Below are 13,132 nucleotides of genomic sequence, written 5' to 3'. Positions count from 1 at the left end.
CCAACGAAACGGGAGACTGCTGACTTGAGCATTTAGGAAACATAGATGCGCCAGCCCCAAGCATCCTGTATCCTGCATCGAACCTAGACAGGCCTCCAATTAAAATAAATAAATTTAAATCGTAAAAAAAGAGACGTAGATGCAAACCTAAACGAACTCATGCTTCTGAAGAGCAGTGATTTAGAAACTGTGGACACTGCGGATCTGTCCTCCATATGAATGCAAAGCTATTCATTCACATCTCTTTACTGTCATGTTGCATTATTTTTAACTTTCTTCATGTTTGTTTCATATCCTTTGAACTTTTTTTGTTTTTTTTTTTTTTTTTTTTTGTGTGTTTTTTTAACAGTTACTAAAACATGACACAGTTTTGAGTTCCTGGGTATTTTTTGTTTATTTTTTGTAGATCGCGTGTCCACGGGAAGTACCACTTGCTTGATTAGCATCTAAACCTTGTTTTAAGGAACCAGCCCTGTAAGCTTCTTAATGTCCTGAGAGAGCTATTTATTCATGTCTTAAAACTTACTGTCTTATAATCAGGTAACAAGTTAGTCACCCGGACAGTGTGGCACAATATATAGCAGATATGCTAATGTTTGATTAATAATCAAATTCGTATTGGAAGTACATTTAGAAGAAAAGCTGTTCTTGTAGAATTTTGCCAGATTCCTTGTAATTGCTGAGTTTCTTAAGGCAGCGTTTCAAAAATTGACTGAGTATGCGGCGTTTTGAATTGCAGCAGCCTCAGCAGATCTGCAGCTTTCTTTTTGATAGTTGAATGGCCCATGACCGTGTAGAATTCTTTGAAAGTGTATATACTGTTTTATATATATATATATATGTGTGTGTTCTGTGGTTGTGAATATGTTTTGTGTGTATACATAAACCATAATCTTCCAGCATGAATCATAATCTTAAGAACCTAGGGCCAGCCGAATAACCCTAATAATAATTACATTAGCTTGTCATTTATTTTTATGCTCTGCATTTAACAGGCACTGTGCCATTTAGTGCTCACACAAATCTTTTAAAGTAATCCTTTAAAATATGTTTCAAATGAGGAAGCTACAGCCCAGAGGAACTAGAAAACTTACCCAAGACTGTCCAGTGAGTAAATCTTGAAGATGACATTTGAACCCAGAATCACAGTTTCAGATTCTGCCCTCTCAACTATTAGTTCCTTTTAGCATATGCTTCCTAGGTGCTTCAGTGGTAAAGAATCCCTGCAGTACAGGAGATGTGGGTTCAATCCCTGGGTCAGGAAGATCCCCTGGAGAAGAGCATGGGAACCCACTCCAGTATCATTTTCTGGAGAATCCCATGGACAGAGGAGCCTGGTGGACTACAGTCCATGGGGTCGCAAAAGAGTCAGACACAACTTAGCAACTAAAAACAACTACAGCAGTGTAATAGGATACATGGAGTTTTGACATTATCCAAGGAAACCTGCATTCCCAAGTAGTGGTATAATGTAAGGAAAGCATGCTGCTGCTGCTAAGTCACTTCAGTCATGTCCGACTCTGTGCGACCCCATAGACGGCAGCCCACCAGGCTCCCCCGTCCCCGGGATTCCCCAAGGGAGAACACTGGAGTGGGTTGCCATTTCCTTCTCCAGTGCACATAGTCATTAAGAATATTATTTCTGGGCTTCTCTGTGGTTAAGACTCCACCTCCCAATGCAGAAGACATGGATTCAGTTCCTGGTCCAGGAACTGAGATCCCGCGTGCCACACAGCACAGCCAAAACAAGATAATTTTTTCAAAAAAGAATATTGTTTCCTAAGAAAGACTGCTTGTGTTCAGTATCAGCACATATTAAAGGTAGATACTTAAATATAGTAGCTTTTATCATTTTACTAGGAGTATATTTTGAGTCAATAGGGCTTTTGTATTTCAGCTCTATATTGTGCAGTGTAGATTCTTAGAAAAAGAAGGTGGGGAAAAAAAATCCAGTAGCTTTTTACACACTCTTGCCTGGAAAATCTCATGGACAGAGGAGCCTGGTAGGCTGCAGTCCACGGGGTCACAAAGAGTCGGACATGATTGAAGTGACTTAGCAGTAGCAGCAGCAGCTTTTTACATGTAAGTATAGTGAAGAAATGGCTTCCCTGGTAGCTCAGCTGATGAAGAATCTTCCTGATTTGTAGGAGACCCTGGTTCAGTTCCTGGGTTGGGAAGGTCTCCTGGAGGAGGGCATGGCAATCCACTCCAGTATTCTTGCCAGGAGAATCCCCCATCGACAGAGGAGCCTGGCGGGCTACAGTGCATGGGGTCGCAAAGAGTCAGACATGACTGAGCTACTAAGCACAGCACAGCACATAGTGAAGAAAAGTAATTTAAAACAAACCTCAGGCTTGCCTCGTAGCTCAATGGTAAAGAATCCACCTGCCAGTACAGGAGACGTGGGTTCGATCTCTGGTCTGAGAAGATCCCACATGCCACAGAATAATGAAGCCCATGCACCAGCTGCTGAGCCCGTGCTCTAGAGTGCACGTGCCGCAGCTTCTGAAGCCCAAGAGCTGTAAACCTTGTCCTCAGCAGCAAGGGAAGCCACCACATCTAGAGAAAAGCCACGCAGCAATGAAGACACCCAGCACAGTCAATAATAAAATAAACTTAAAAATGTTTTAATTGCTTCGTCTGAAACAAACCTTACGCCAAACAAGCCAGATAAAATCCCCCAGCTCTGAAGCCCCCACCCCCACCCAAAGCATGTTGCCACAGTGAGTGGGTACTTAACTGTGCACCGCTCTTGACTGCAGTGTAATTACAGGCCGGGCTTTGTGAAAGCTGGGATGCCCCTTGTCTGTTGATGTAGGGTATTTTCATTGCTCCTGATATTTGGGTCCCTTTAACTTTCCAATCATCGGAACATTAGTTCATATCATATGTGGAGTTGAACTGCATGAATAATATGTTGTTATTTCAGTAGTTATTTTTCTGAATAACATCTTCCAAATAATAATCAGAAGCCTCGGGAGAATAGCAGATTGCTGATGATTACCTTGTTCCCTGTCTTCTTTCTGCCTGGATATTTTAGCTGTAATGATCCTAAAAAGTGTGAAATGATTATATTTTGAATTTCAAGGAAGCATAATTAAGGAAGATTAAATTTTGGAAGTTTCTAAACAGCAGAGTCAAAGACAAGATTAAAAAAGGATGAGATATGTTACGATGGGAGGTAACACGATGGACAAGAGACCCTTTCTGTCTTGTTCCTGTTGGTTTCTTTGACTTTCTTCATTATTTATTTAGGATGGTAGAATTTATTCATAAAGTTGCAGATCACTTTTCCCCCTTTGTATCACAAATCAGACATATTCCTGGTATTTTGCTTCCGCTTTATATGTTTGACCAATACTGTGAAATTCCAAAGGTTGTGTTGCCCGATAGCAGTTTCTGAACGTGGGTGTTGACATTTAGTGTACAAGCAACAATGCGCGTTGGTGGTGCCTGACACAGCCAGCTGTTTCATATGTGTGTATTTCTCATTATTTCAGCATTCACAGCATGTGCTATTTTCAGATTTTTCAGTGAAGGGTTTGCCACATCCAGTGCATTCTTAAATTACACTGTTGCTCTTCTTTCTCTATGAAAAAAAAGAAGGTATTACTTCTTATGTAAATCCCAAGTTAACATAAAAGCCTCTGACTTTAGATTTTACTTTATTTTTCATTGAGGTGGAAATGAGAATTGTTCCATATTTTTAGAGTTTTCCCAAGAATTTTTCTTTTAAAATAAAATGTTTATCTAAAGATTTTCTGTCTCTTTTTACAAGAGAATATTGTAATACATCTCTGGAGGAAAGCATGCTCACTCAGCATCTTTTGATTTCTTTCTTTTCACTTAAAGCCAGAATTGTAATTGATGTGTGACATGATCTTTACTTTCCTAGACTGTTTTAGCTCTGTTATGTTGGTTTCCTTTAATAAGTAAGTCTATTTCCAAGTGCAAGCCTGTAAGTTTCTTTCATATTGAATGATACCTGGAAGTATTAAACTTGGCAAGTCCAATGTACTCTGTGTAGTTTGGACATGAGGACATTACATGTATGGGCAGCTTTTATAGCGGACTGTATTTACACGTGCTATCTGCTTTTTTATTTAGTTTCAGTATTGCTTCTTTCTAGACTTAAAATTAAGATTTAAAGTAGTTCAGTGAAATAATTCCATTAACATTCCAACATATACCTAAGAGTTGAGTAGTTGGAGGCACCTCATTGACATCTTCTTCTTAAAAATGAATCTAGACTGATACAGTAAGACTTATTGTATAATATCAATGACAAATTAAAACTGTTATAGATTGATCAACAGGGCCACCACTCACTAATTAAAACCTATGATGTGGAATAGAAATAACCATCCGATCCTCATGTTGTCACAACAACAGATAATCTCCCTTTTCAGGGTATCCTTGTGCAGAGCGAATCTTCCATGACCATTGAAAGTGGCCTTCCTAATCATATTTTCTTGATCTATTACATGGATGTATATTTCCAGGTTGGGATACCCAAGCTTAGACAATTACAAAGTAAATTTCATTTCTCCTCTATTGTATTTCTAGTGTAAAATAGGCAGTTTTCTTGTTCTCTTGGAATTTTAGCTGAAGCTAAAAGGATAATGGATGATGTTAAGGATAAATGGATAAAGTTAAGGATAATGGGGTACATGAGTATCCTGCTGTGAAGGGGGTGCTAGACATAGTCTCAGAGGACTCACTGAGAGGAAGCCAGGTGGCCATCAACCATCCCCCCAAAGCCTATTAAACCATAGCTTTGTGGTGTTCCTATTTAAGATATCTTACCAACACTGTTGTCTCTGTTTTGTAGGGGCATTTACCCAAGTAATTTGCTCAGCATTACTCAGCTCATGAGTTAAGTCTTTCACTGACCCTACAGCCTCATACCTCACAGGCATTAAGACAGCTCTGCAGCCCCTGTTCTGCTGTAAGTCAGCTCAGTAGAGGAGGGGGATTCAAATAATTCTCTCAGGCAGTAGGTCAGACTCATTTATTTGGGGAGGTTGAGAAACACTGGGAATGATGTCTAGTAGGGCTGCCGTCTATGGGGTCACACAGAGTCGGACACGACTGAAGTGACTTAGCAGCAGCAGCAGGTATCAAAAAGTGGTGCCCCCTGGCTGAATTTGGCTCAGAATCCTCTTTGTTTTGTGAGGCACATTATTTAACAGGAAACCTCACCAAAAAGTCCAGTTGCGTTTCTTCTCTTGGGCCGTTACTCCCCTTCCAGGGGGTATGCGCTTTTGCAGTCCCCAGCCTACCCCTTGTCATCGTCTTACCCTAGCCAGCGTGGTCCAGAAAGCATTGCGTATTTTTCAGGGGAATGTCAGGAGACATGCAGCATATGTGGCAAGTGCCCGATGTGCACGTAGTTGCAGAAATACAGTTATATAACCAGCCCAAACAAACCGTGAGCAGCTAGCTTCTCTATTTGCAGAATGTATACCCTGCCGTGGGGGACTCCGGATCACTTTACTGCCCACCGCATGCACATAACAAACGCTGGAGTTCTCCTGTCGCAAGTCATCCCAAACTATCCCAGACACCTCAGTTAAGTCAGCATGATTTTTTCTCCTCTATCCATATTCTGATCTGCTTGGAGGGTATCCCCAGGATCCATAGCCAAATAAGTCCTGTTTTCTAGAAAGTGAGTTGGAAGCTTCAGGCTCTCCTAAAATGACTCACCCTAAAATGGCTATGGATCTAGTAAACATAATCAAGATGCCCTCTCTGATAGCTGAATCCCGATACTCCTGAGTTCAGCTGCTAGATACTAGCATCATAGTAAACAAAGGCTTCCCAGTTTTTGCTTATTTGACCCTAAAAATGTTAGTTGGAATAGAAAATAATGCTTGGTTTTCAGAGGTAAGGCAAACAAAGTGTATATTTTTAATACACTTAGAACAGTGTTTTTTTAATTGATTTTTATTGGAGTATCATTGTTTTATGGTGTTATGTTTCTGCTATACAGCAAAGAAAATCAGTTACATGTATACATATATCCTGTTTTTAAAATTTCCTATCCACCTCATTAGAACTGATTCAAATGTATTCTTTTTAATGGCTGAGTAATACTCCATTGCGTATATGTACCACAGCTTTCTTATCCATTCGTCTGCTGATGGACATCTAGGATGCTTCCATGTCCTGGCTATTATAAACAGTGCTGCAGTGAACATTGGGGTACACGTCTCTTTCAGTTCTGGTTTCCTTGGTGTGTATGCCCAGCAGTGGGATTGCTGGGTTGTATGGCAGTTCCATTTCCAGTTTTTTAAGGAATCTCCACACTGTTTTCCATAGTGGCTGTACTAGTTTGCATTCCCACCAACAGTGTAAGAGGGTTTCCTTTTCTCCACACCCTCTCCACCATTTATTGCTTGTAGACTTTTGGGTTGCAACCATTCTGACTGGTGTGAAATGGTACCTCATTGTGGTCTTGATTTGCATTTCTCTGATAATGAGTGATGTTGAGCATCTTTTCATGTGTTTGTTAGCCATCTGTACGTCTTCTTTGGAGAAATGTCTATTTAGTTCTTTGGCCCATTTTTGATTGGGTCGTTTATTTTTCTGGACTTGAGCTGCATAAGTTGCTTGTATATTTTTGAGATTAGTTGTTTGTCAGTTGCTTCATTTGCTATTCTAATGAGGTGGATGAAACTGGAGCCTATTATACAGAGTGAAGTAAGCCAGAAAGAAAAACACCAATACAGTATACTAACGCATATATATGGAATTTAGAAAAATGGTAACGATAACCCTGTATGTGAGACAGCAAAAGAGACACAGATGTATAGAACAGTCTTTTGGGCTCTGTGGGAGAGGAAGAGGGTGGGATGATTTGGGAGAATGGCATTGAAACATGTATAATATCATATAAGAAACGAATCGCCAGTCCAGGTTCAGTGCATGATACTGAATGCTTGGGGCTGGTGCACTGAGACGACCCAGAGGGATGGTACGGGGAGGGAGGAAGGAGGGGGTTCAGGATAGGGAACACGTGTATACCTGTGGCGGATTCATGTTGATGTATGGCAAAACCAATACAATATTGTAAAGTAATTATCCTCCAGTTAAATAAATTTATAAAAAGAAATTTCCTATCCATTTAGGTACCACAGAACAATGAGTAGAGTTCCTTGTGCTATGCAGTAGGTCCTCATTGAATATGTATTTTAATACATAGTATCAATAGTGTACATATGTCAACCCCAAACTCCCAATCATCCCACCCCTCTTTCTCCCCTTGTTATCCAGAAGTTCATTCTTTACATCTGTTTCTCTATTTCTGCTTTGCAAATAAGTTTATCTGTGTCATTTTTCCTAGATTCCTCAGATAAACTGTATTATACAATGTTTGTTTTTTTCTCTCTCTGACTTTATACGACAGATTCCAGGTTTATCCATGTCTCTGCAAATGGCTCTATTTTGTTTACTTTTATGACTGGGTAATAGTCCATTTTGGACTTCCCAGGTAGTAAAGAATCTGTAGTAAGCAATCTGTCTGCTGATGCAGGAGACGCAGGTTCCATTTCTGGGTTGGGAAAGTCCTCTGGAGTGGGAAATGGCAACCCCCTCCAGTATTCTTGCCTGGAAAATTTCATGGACAGAGGAGCCTGATGGGCTATAGTCCGTGGGGTTGCACAGAGTCAGACATGATTAAGTGACAGAGCATGCACACACTGTTCCATTGCATGTATGTCCCGCGCCTTCTTCATCCCTTCCTCTGCTGGTGGACATTGGCCGCTTGCGTGTCCTGGCTATTGTGAACAGTGCTGCAGTGGACAGCAGGGTGCATGGATCTTTCGGATTACAGTTTTCATCAGGGATATACCCAGGAGTGGGATCGCTGGATCCTACGCTAGTTCTATTTTTAGTTTTTTGAGGAACCTCCATGCTGTTCTCCACAGTGGCTGAACCACCTTACATTCCCACCAACATTGTGAAAGGGTTCTCTTTTCTTCACATCCTCTCCAGCATTTACTGTTTGTAGATTTTTTTTGATGATGGCTATTCTAACTGATGTGAGACAATACCTCACTGTAGGTTTGATTTGCATTTCTCTAATAATTAGTGATGTGGAACAACTTTTCATACACTTACTGGCCATCTGAATGCCTTCTCTGGAAAAATGTCTATTCAGGACTTCCGCCCATTTCTTTCATTGGGTTGTTTGGTTTTTTGGTATTGAACTACATGAGCTGTCTATATTTTGGAGATTAATCTTTTGTCAGTTACTTCGTTTGCAAATATTTTCTCCCATTCTGAGGTTTGTCTTTTCATTTTTTCTATGGTTTCCTTTGCTGCACAAAAGCTTTTAAGTTTAATTAGGTCCCATTTGTTTATTTTTGTTTTTATTTTTATTAATCTAGGAAGTGGGTCAGAAAAGATCTTCCTGCAATTTATGTGAGAGTTCTGCCTGCCTATATTTTCCTCTAAGAGTTTTATAGTATCTGACCTTAGGTTTAGGTATTTAATCCATTTGAGTTTATTTTTGTGTTTGATATTAGGGAGTATTCTAATTTCATTTTTTACATGCAGCTGTCCAGTTTTCCCATCATCACTTACTAACGAGACTTTAGCAAAGACATAGAAGAACTAAAGAGCAAAAGTCATTTCAATGGTAGGCATGTTGGGACTTCCCTGGCATCCAGTAGTTAGGATGCTTCTACTGCATGGGGTGTGGGTTGTACCCCTGGTAGGCAGGAAATAAGAAGATTCTGCATTGCCACACAGTACAAGCAAAAAAAAAAAAAAAAGAAAGCTCGACAAAGTTTTCATCACCTACAAACATGTAGCGTTGCATTTCAATATTTTAGAACATGCTGTACCAAGAAATGTTCAAATTTCTGAGTAGGAAATATTTATTCAGAAAAAATCATTGAGACCATTGAAATGGGCTCAATATTGACTAACATTCCTTATATCTACCTCGGCTCCAGCTTGACTATTTAAAATTCAAAATAGCCATGGATTTTTCTTTTCATATTATTGTTATCTTGGTTTATTTCTGTCCAACTGTTCATTTTTCTATAATAGAGTCTTAGCTGTAAGACCTGAGGACAGCATTTTTGTTATTTTAGTAATTATTTACCACAAACCCTATAAAAGGACATGTCACCTTTGACTTTGTGATTCTGGCTTCTAAGCCTCTGATTGTATCATCTCTTTTATCTTTTCATCATCTCTTCAACATTTTCCAAAATATACTGCCCCACTGTGCCATTAAATGAATATTTTAAAAATACCTATTAGGATTGCCAAGGGAAAAATTTGAAATCTATGTAGACCCCTAGAAAATGATCGCTCTTTATATAGATTTTAATTGTTTTGGGAAGTCTTATCTTATATAGTGGGCAAAGGTGAGCTTAATTGTAATTTAAGGTACTGCCTTGCCTTATATTGTTTTATGTTGGATTGTAGGTTAATGTCTATAAAGTGCTTGGAGTTCTTATGCAGGGCTAGAGAAATGTATGCAATTATGTACACATCTTAATGAAAGAGTAAATGTTGTAAATATTTTATATAGCACATGAACTCATGAGGAGGATGGCGTCTTTCTCATCTTTGTATCTCCTGTCCCCTCCATCCCCCCGCACCTCCCCAAGTGGCTGGTACTTTATAAACTCATTAAATGTAAGAATTGAAGGGAAAATGTCCCCTATTATTATTAGCAACAGTATCATTAAGCTATTCACTTCCCCACCTGGTTTTAACTCTCATCTGAATATGCTTTCTCTCATTTAAGTGATATTTAGTTTTACACACCTGTAATTATTTGATTGCTGAATTTCATGGTCAGCAAGTTGGACATTCAGGTGAAACACTTCGCATATACAATAGTGTTGTTTCTGTCAGCAGGGGGCTATAGTGTCAATACAGCATTTCAGGAGACAGTGACAATTATTGGTCAAAGAACATTAATCAAGTAACTGAGATGTTATAAAATTGGTAGAAATTACACAGAAACCAGGAATAAAAAGGTTGGAGACTGTCTGTGGTCAGCCTTTTACCCTTTTGAGGAGTTTTAGCATTCCTGGAACCGTGAATTTAATGTCTCTTCAATTGTGTATGCTTAAGCCCCTTTTTATTACGGGTAATTTTCTGCGTAAAACGATCAGCTAGATAAGCTGTATTTCAAAACTTTTCAGTGTCTTTTTATTACATTATCATCACCAGGGCCGATTCGTTTATGAAACATAAAGCACTCCCATTTGGAGCAATTTATTCTCGTATCAATCTCCCCCCCACCCCCCGCACTGGATTTGCCAGAACGCCGTCATGTTCGTGTTCTGAAGGTTAATGCCCAAAGTCAAGCAGACAGGAGCCAAGTGCTGCAAGGTTTCCAAGATTAGGACTGATTCCCTTCACAGAAATAAATGATTCCTGCCATGTTCAGTGATTTTGTGCAGCGCTCCCCACGGCTGAGTGAGTGCATCAATACTGTAGTCCTTACCTGCTGTACATACTGATGACACTCAGTGTTAACTTGATTGACTGAGCAGCCCACTGAAGAGGACGCACCTGTAAGAGGAGTGCAGACACATATATTTTTATCCTGGTTGCGAAACATTTATTTTACATTTCTTTTCTTTGGGAGTCATAGTTTCCAATTCCATGGGCTCTCAAGCCACAGCTCGGGTACCACAAACCTCCCCATGCTGTTTGGTTTTCAGAATTCTCCCGAAAATGGTCTCAGGTTTCTACCCTCTGCCAAAGCCCAATTTTATGCTTTTGAGGGAAAAATGACAGGAAGGTGACGCTGAAGAGTCTTGACAAATGAGTGACTCTGTGGAATTTAAGTCTGAGAGGTTCTATCTAATGATAGACAAGTGGATCATTTAATTCAGTTATGAGAAATCATTTTGACTACATGTTTCTGTTCTATTTTATTATCATGTTTTTGTAGGCTTTGAGGCAGCAGCAGAAGAGAAGAAATGGAGTCTCAATGATGGTAAACAAGACTGTCCCTCGTGTGGTTCTGACACCATTAAAGGTGTCTGATGAGCAGTCGGATTCGCCTTCAGGTAAAGAGCTAAAATATTCTATGCTTGGTCAGTTACTCCCTGGAGGAGAGTTCCTCACTGAGAGAGAGATGTCATGAATTTTCTCTGAAACTGAATACTATTTCCACTTAAGGTTTCATTTATTTGTGTGTGTGTGTGTGTGTGTGTGTGTGTGTGTGTGTGTGTGTGTGCCTTCGACTCTTTCCTTGATTCAAACCTAACTGGGCATTTTGCTCTTAAAAAAGAAAAAAAGCAAGAGCACGTCTTGCTCATCATCACAGGACTTCATTTGCTAATGTCAGTAGATGTAAGGAGATGTGTGGTACTGCTAGCTGGGTTTCTCTTGCTTTGGCTTTTGTGTGAAAGCTGAACTTGAATGCTGGACCACATGCTGATGTGTAATGCCATCAAAAGCCATTCTTCTGTGAGTGTGAATTTGTTTTGCCATCCTCTGCTACAAAATCTAGGAATCGTTTATTAGTTTTTGTGTTCTGGCGGCATTCTTCTCACCTCAGTGCAGCCCTGACCTTTTCTTCTAATTTACCTTCTGTCACTTTTTCAGCTATGTACCGTTCTATTTATTATAGATTGATGTTTGCATTTTCTCTTCCTGCTTCAACGTAAAGTTATTCATAAAGGCATGATCTCTCCCTCTCTTCATCCTTCATCTTTCTGTCTTGGCCTTGCATCGTCTCCAAGTGGCATAGTATTGTTGAAGTGTATTCATATATTTTCACAAAAGATCTGAGTGTTTCTTTTAAAAGCTATCAGATCAGTGAATGTGTTTTTGACTCCACTATTAGGCCATCTGTTCTTGCTTTTTGTTCTGTTTGATTGATTTATTGGACTTTTCTCTTTATATCCAGTAGAGGAATCAGATTGTGGCCAAAGGCAGTGTATTAACTCTTAGAAAAGGAGATTATATCTATGGTTGGTAAAACAATTTGAGATTTTTCTTTTCAAGGACAGCAAGAGGAAGATAATGACATAATAACTATTTCCTCTTTTAGGATCTGAATCTAAAAATGGTGAAGCAGACAGTTCAGATAAAGAAATGAAACATGGGCAAAAATCTCCCACTGGAAAACAAACAAGTCAGCACCTAAAGCGATTAAAAAAGTCTGGTTTAGGTGAGTGTTCAATTGACTATAACATTTCTCATTTTAGAGATTTAAATATTGTTGAATGAAATAATAGGAACTTTCTTTTAATAGTTAAACAAGGGAAATTTTAAATCTTCCCAGTGTATCTAAACCAAAGAAGGTGCTAAATAAGGCAGCATATTACAGTGGAATGATTTTAAGTATGTTGCTAAATTTGTGAATGATATTGCTGGACGGAGCAGAGGCTAAAGATAAGGGATTTAAACGATATACGATTCAAGTAATTATCTGCCAAGTCATGATTCAATCTAATGTGCCGTGTTTTGTTCCTGCTACTGGGTTTCACTTTATTGGAGTACACTGTACTGGGGGGAGGGGGGAAATGCAACTTTTATAAAGTGTTCACTGAACTAAAGAGTACACTGTCGGGATACGCTGCAGTAAAACTACTCTGCCTTGCTTTTCATCTTACGCTGCTTGAAATATTCAGTAGTGCTTGTCTGAAAAACAGTGTACAATTGCTGAGAAGTGTAGGAGACACACATATGAGGTCCTGCAAGTCAGCCCCAGGTTTTCTTCTGAAGATTTCCTTCCTGATAACTTTTCATCAGGAAATCAACAGCAACATTAGGGGGAAAAGGAATATGAAAATTGAGAAAGAGGAAAATAAACATGTCCTAGGCTGAACATTAAAATTCTAGACCAAACCTGCCTTATTGGATGCCTGGACCTAATGGCTTCATTTCTCTCAGTTATTTTATCTTTGAGTAAGGGTAATAATCATTGTAACATTTTGTAAAATGGCTGTTAGAAAGTACAAATTTATTGACCTTAACTTTATTACTGGTTCTGCCACTTACTTACTTGGCAACTTATGGTAATTCTTATTTGCAGAGTTTTATCTGTTTGTAAAATTCAAGCAAGATTTTAACCCATGCATTTATTGATTGAGTAAAGATTTATTGATTGCCAACTGTATACCAAGATTTTGTTAAATTCTGGGAG

General features: G+C 39.2%; 1 protein-coding gene across 1 annotated transcript in view; it reads left to right on the top strand.

Annotated features, from left to right (window-relative positions):
• ASXL3 (additional sex combs like 3, transcriptional regulator) overlaps positions 1 to 13,132 on the top strand; it is a 198,720-nt gene that overhangs the window by 93,220 nt on the left and 92,368 nt on the right. Inside the window, exons 7-8 of the mRNA XM_018039352.1 lie at positions 10,928 to 11,045; positions 12,035 to 12,154. Coding sequence (XP_017894841.1) covers positions 10,928 to 11,045; positions 12,035 to 12,154 — 238 coding nt within the window. The remainder of the gene's footprint in view (positions 1 to 10,927; positions 11,046 to 12,034; positions 12,155 to 13,132) is intronic.

This window comes from Capra hircus, chromosome 24, assembly GCF_001704415.2.
Source record: "Capra hircus breed San Clemente chromosome 24, ASM170441v1, whole genome shotgun sequence".
Taxonomy (NCBI): domain Eukaryota; kingdom Metazoa; phylum Chordata; class Mammalia; order Artiodactyla; family Bovidae; genus Capra; species Capra hircus.
The sequence above is the reverse complement of the archived record's forward strand: the minus strand, read 5'-3'. Positions and strand labels throughout refer to the sequence as shown.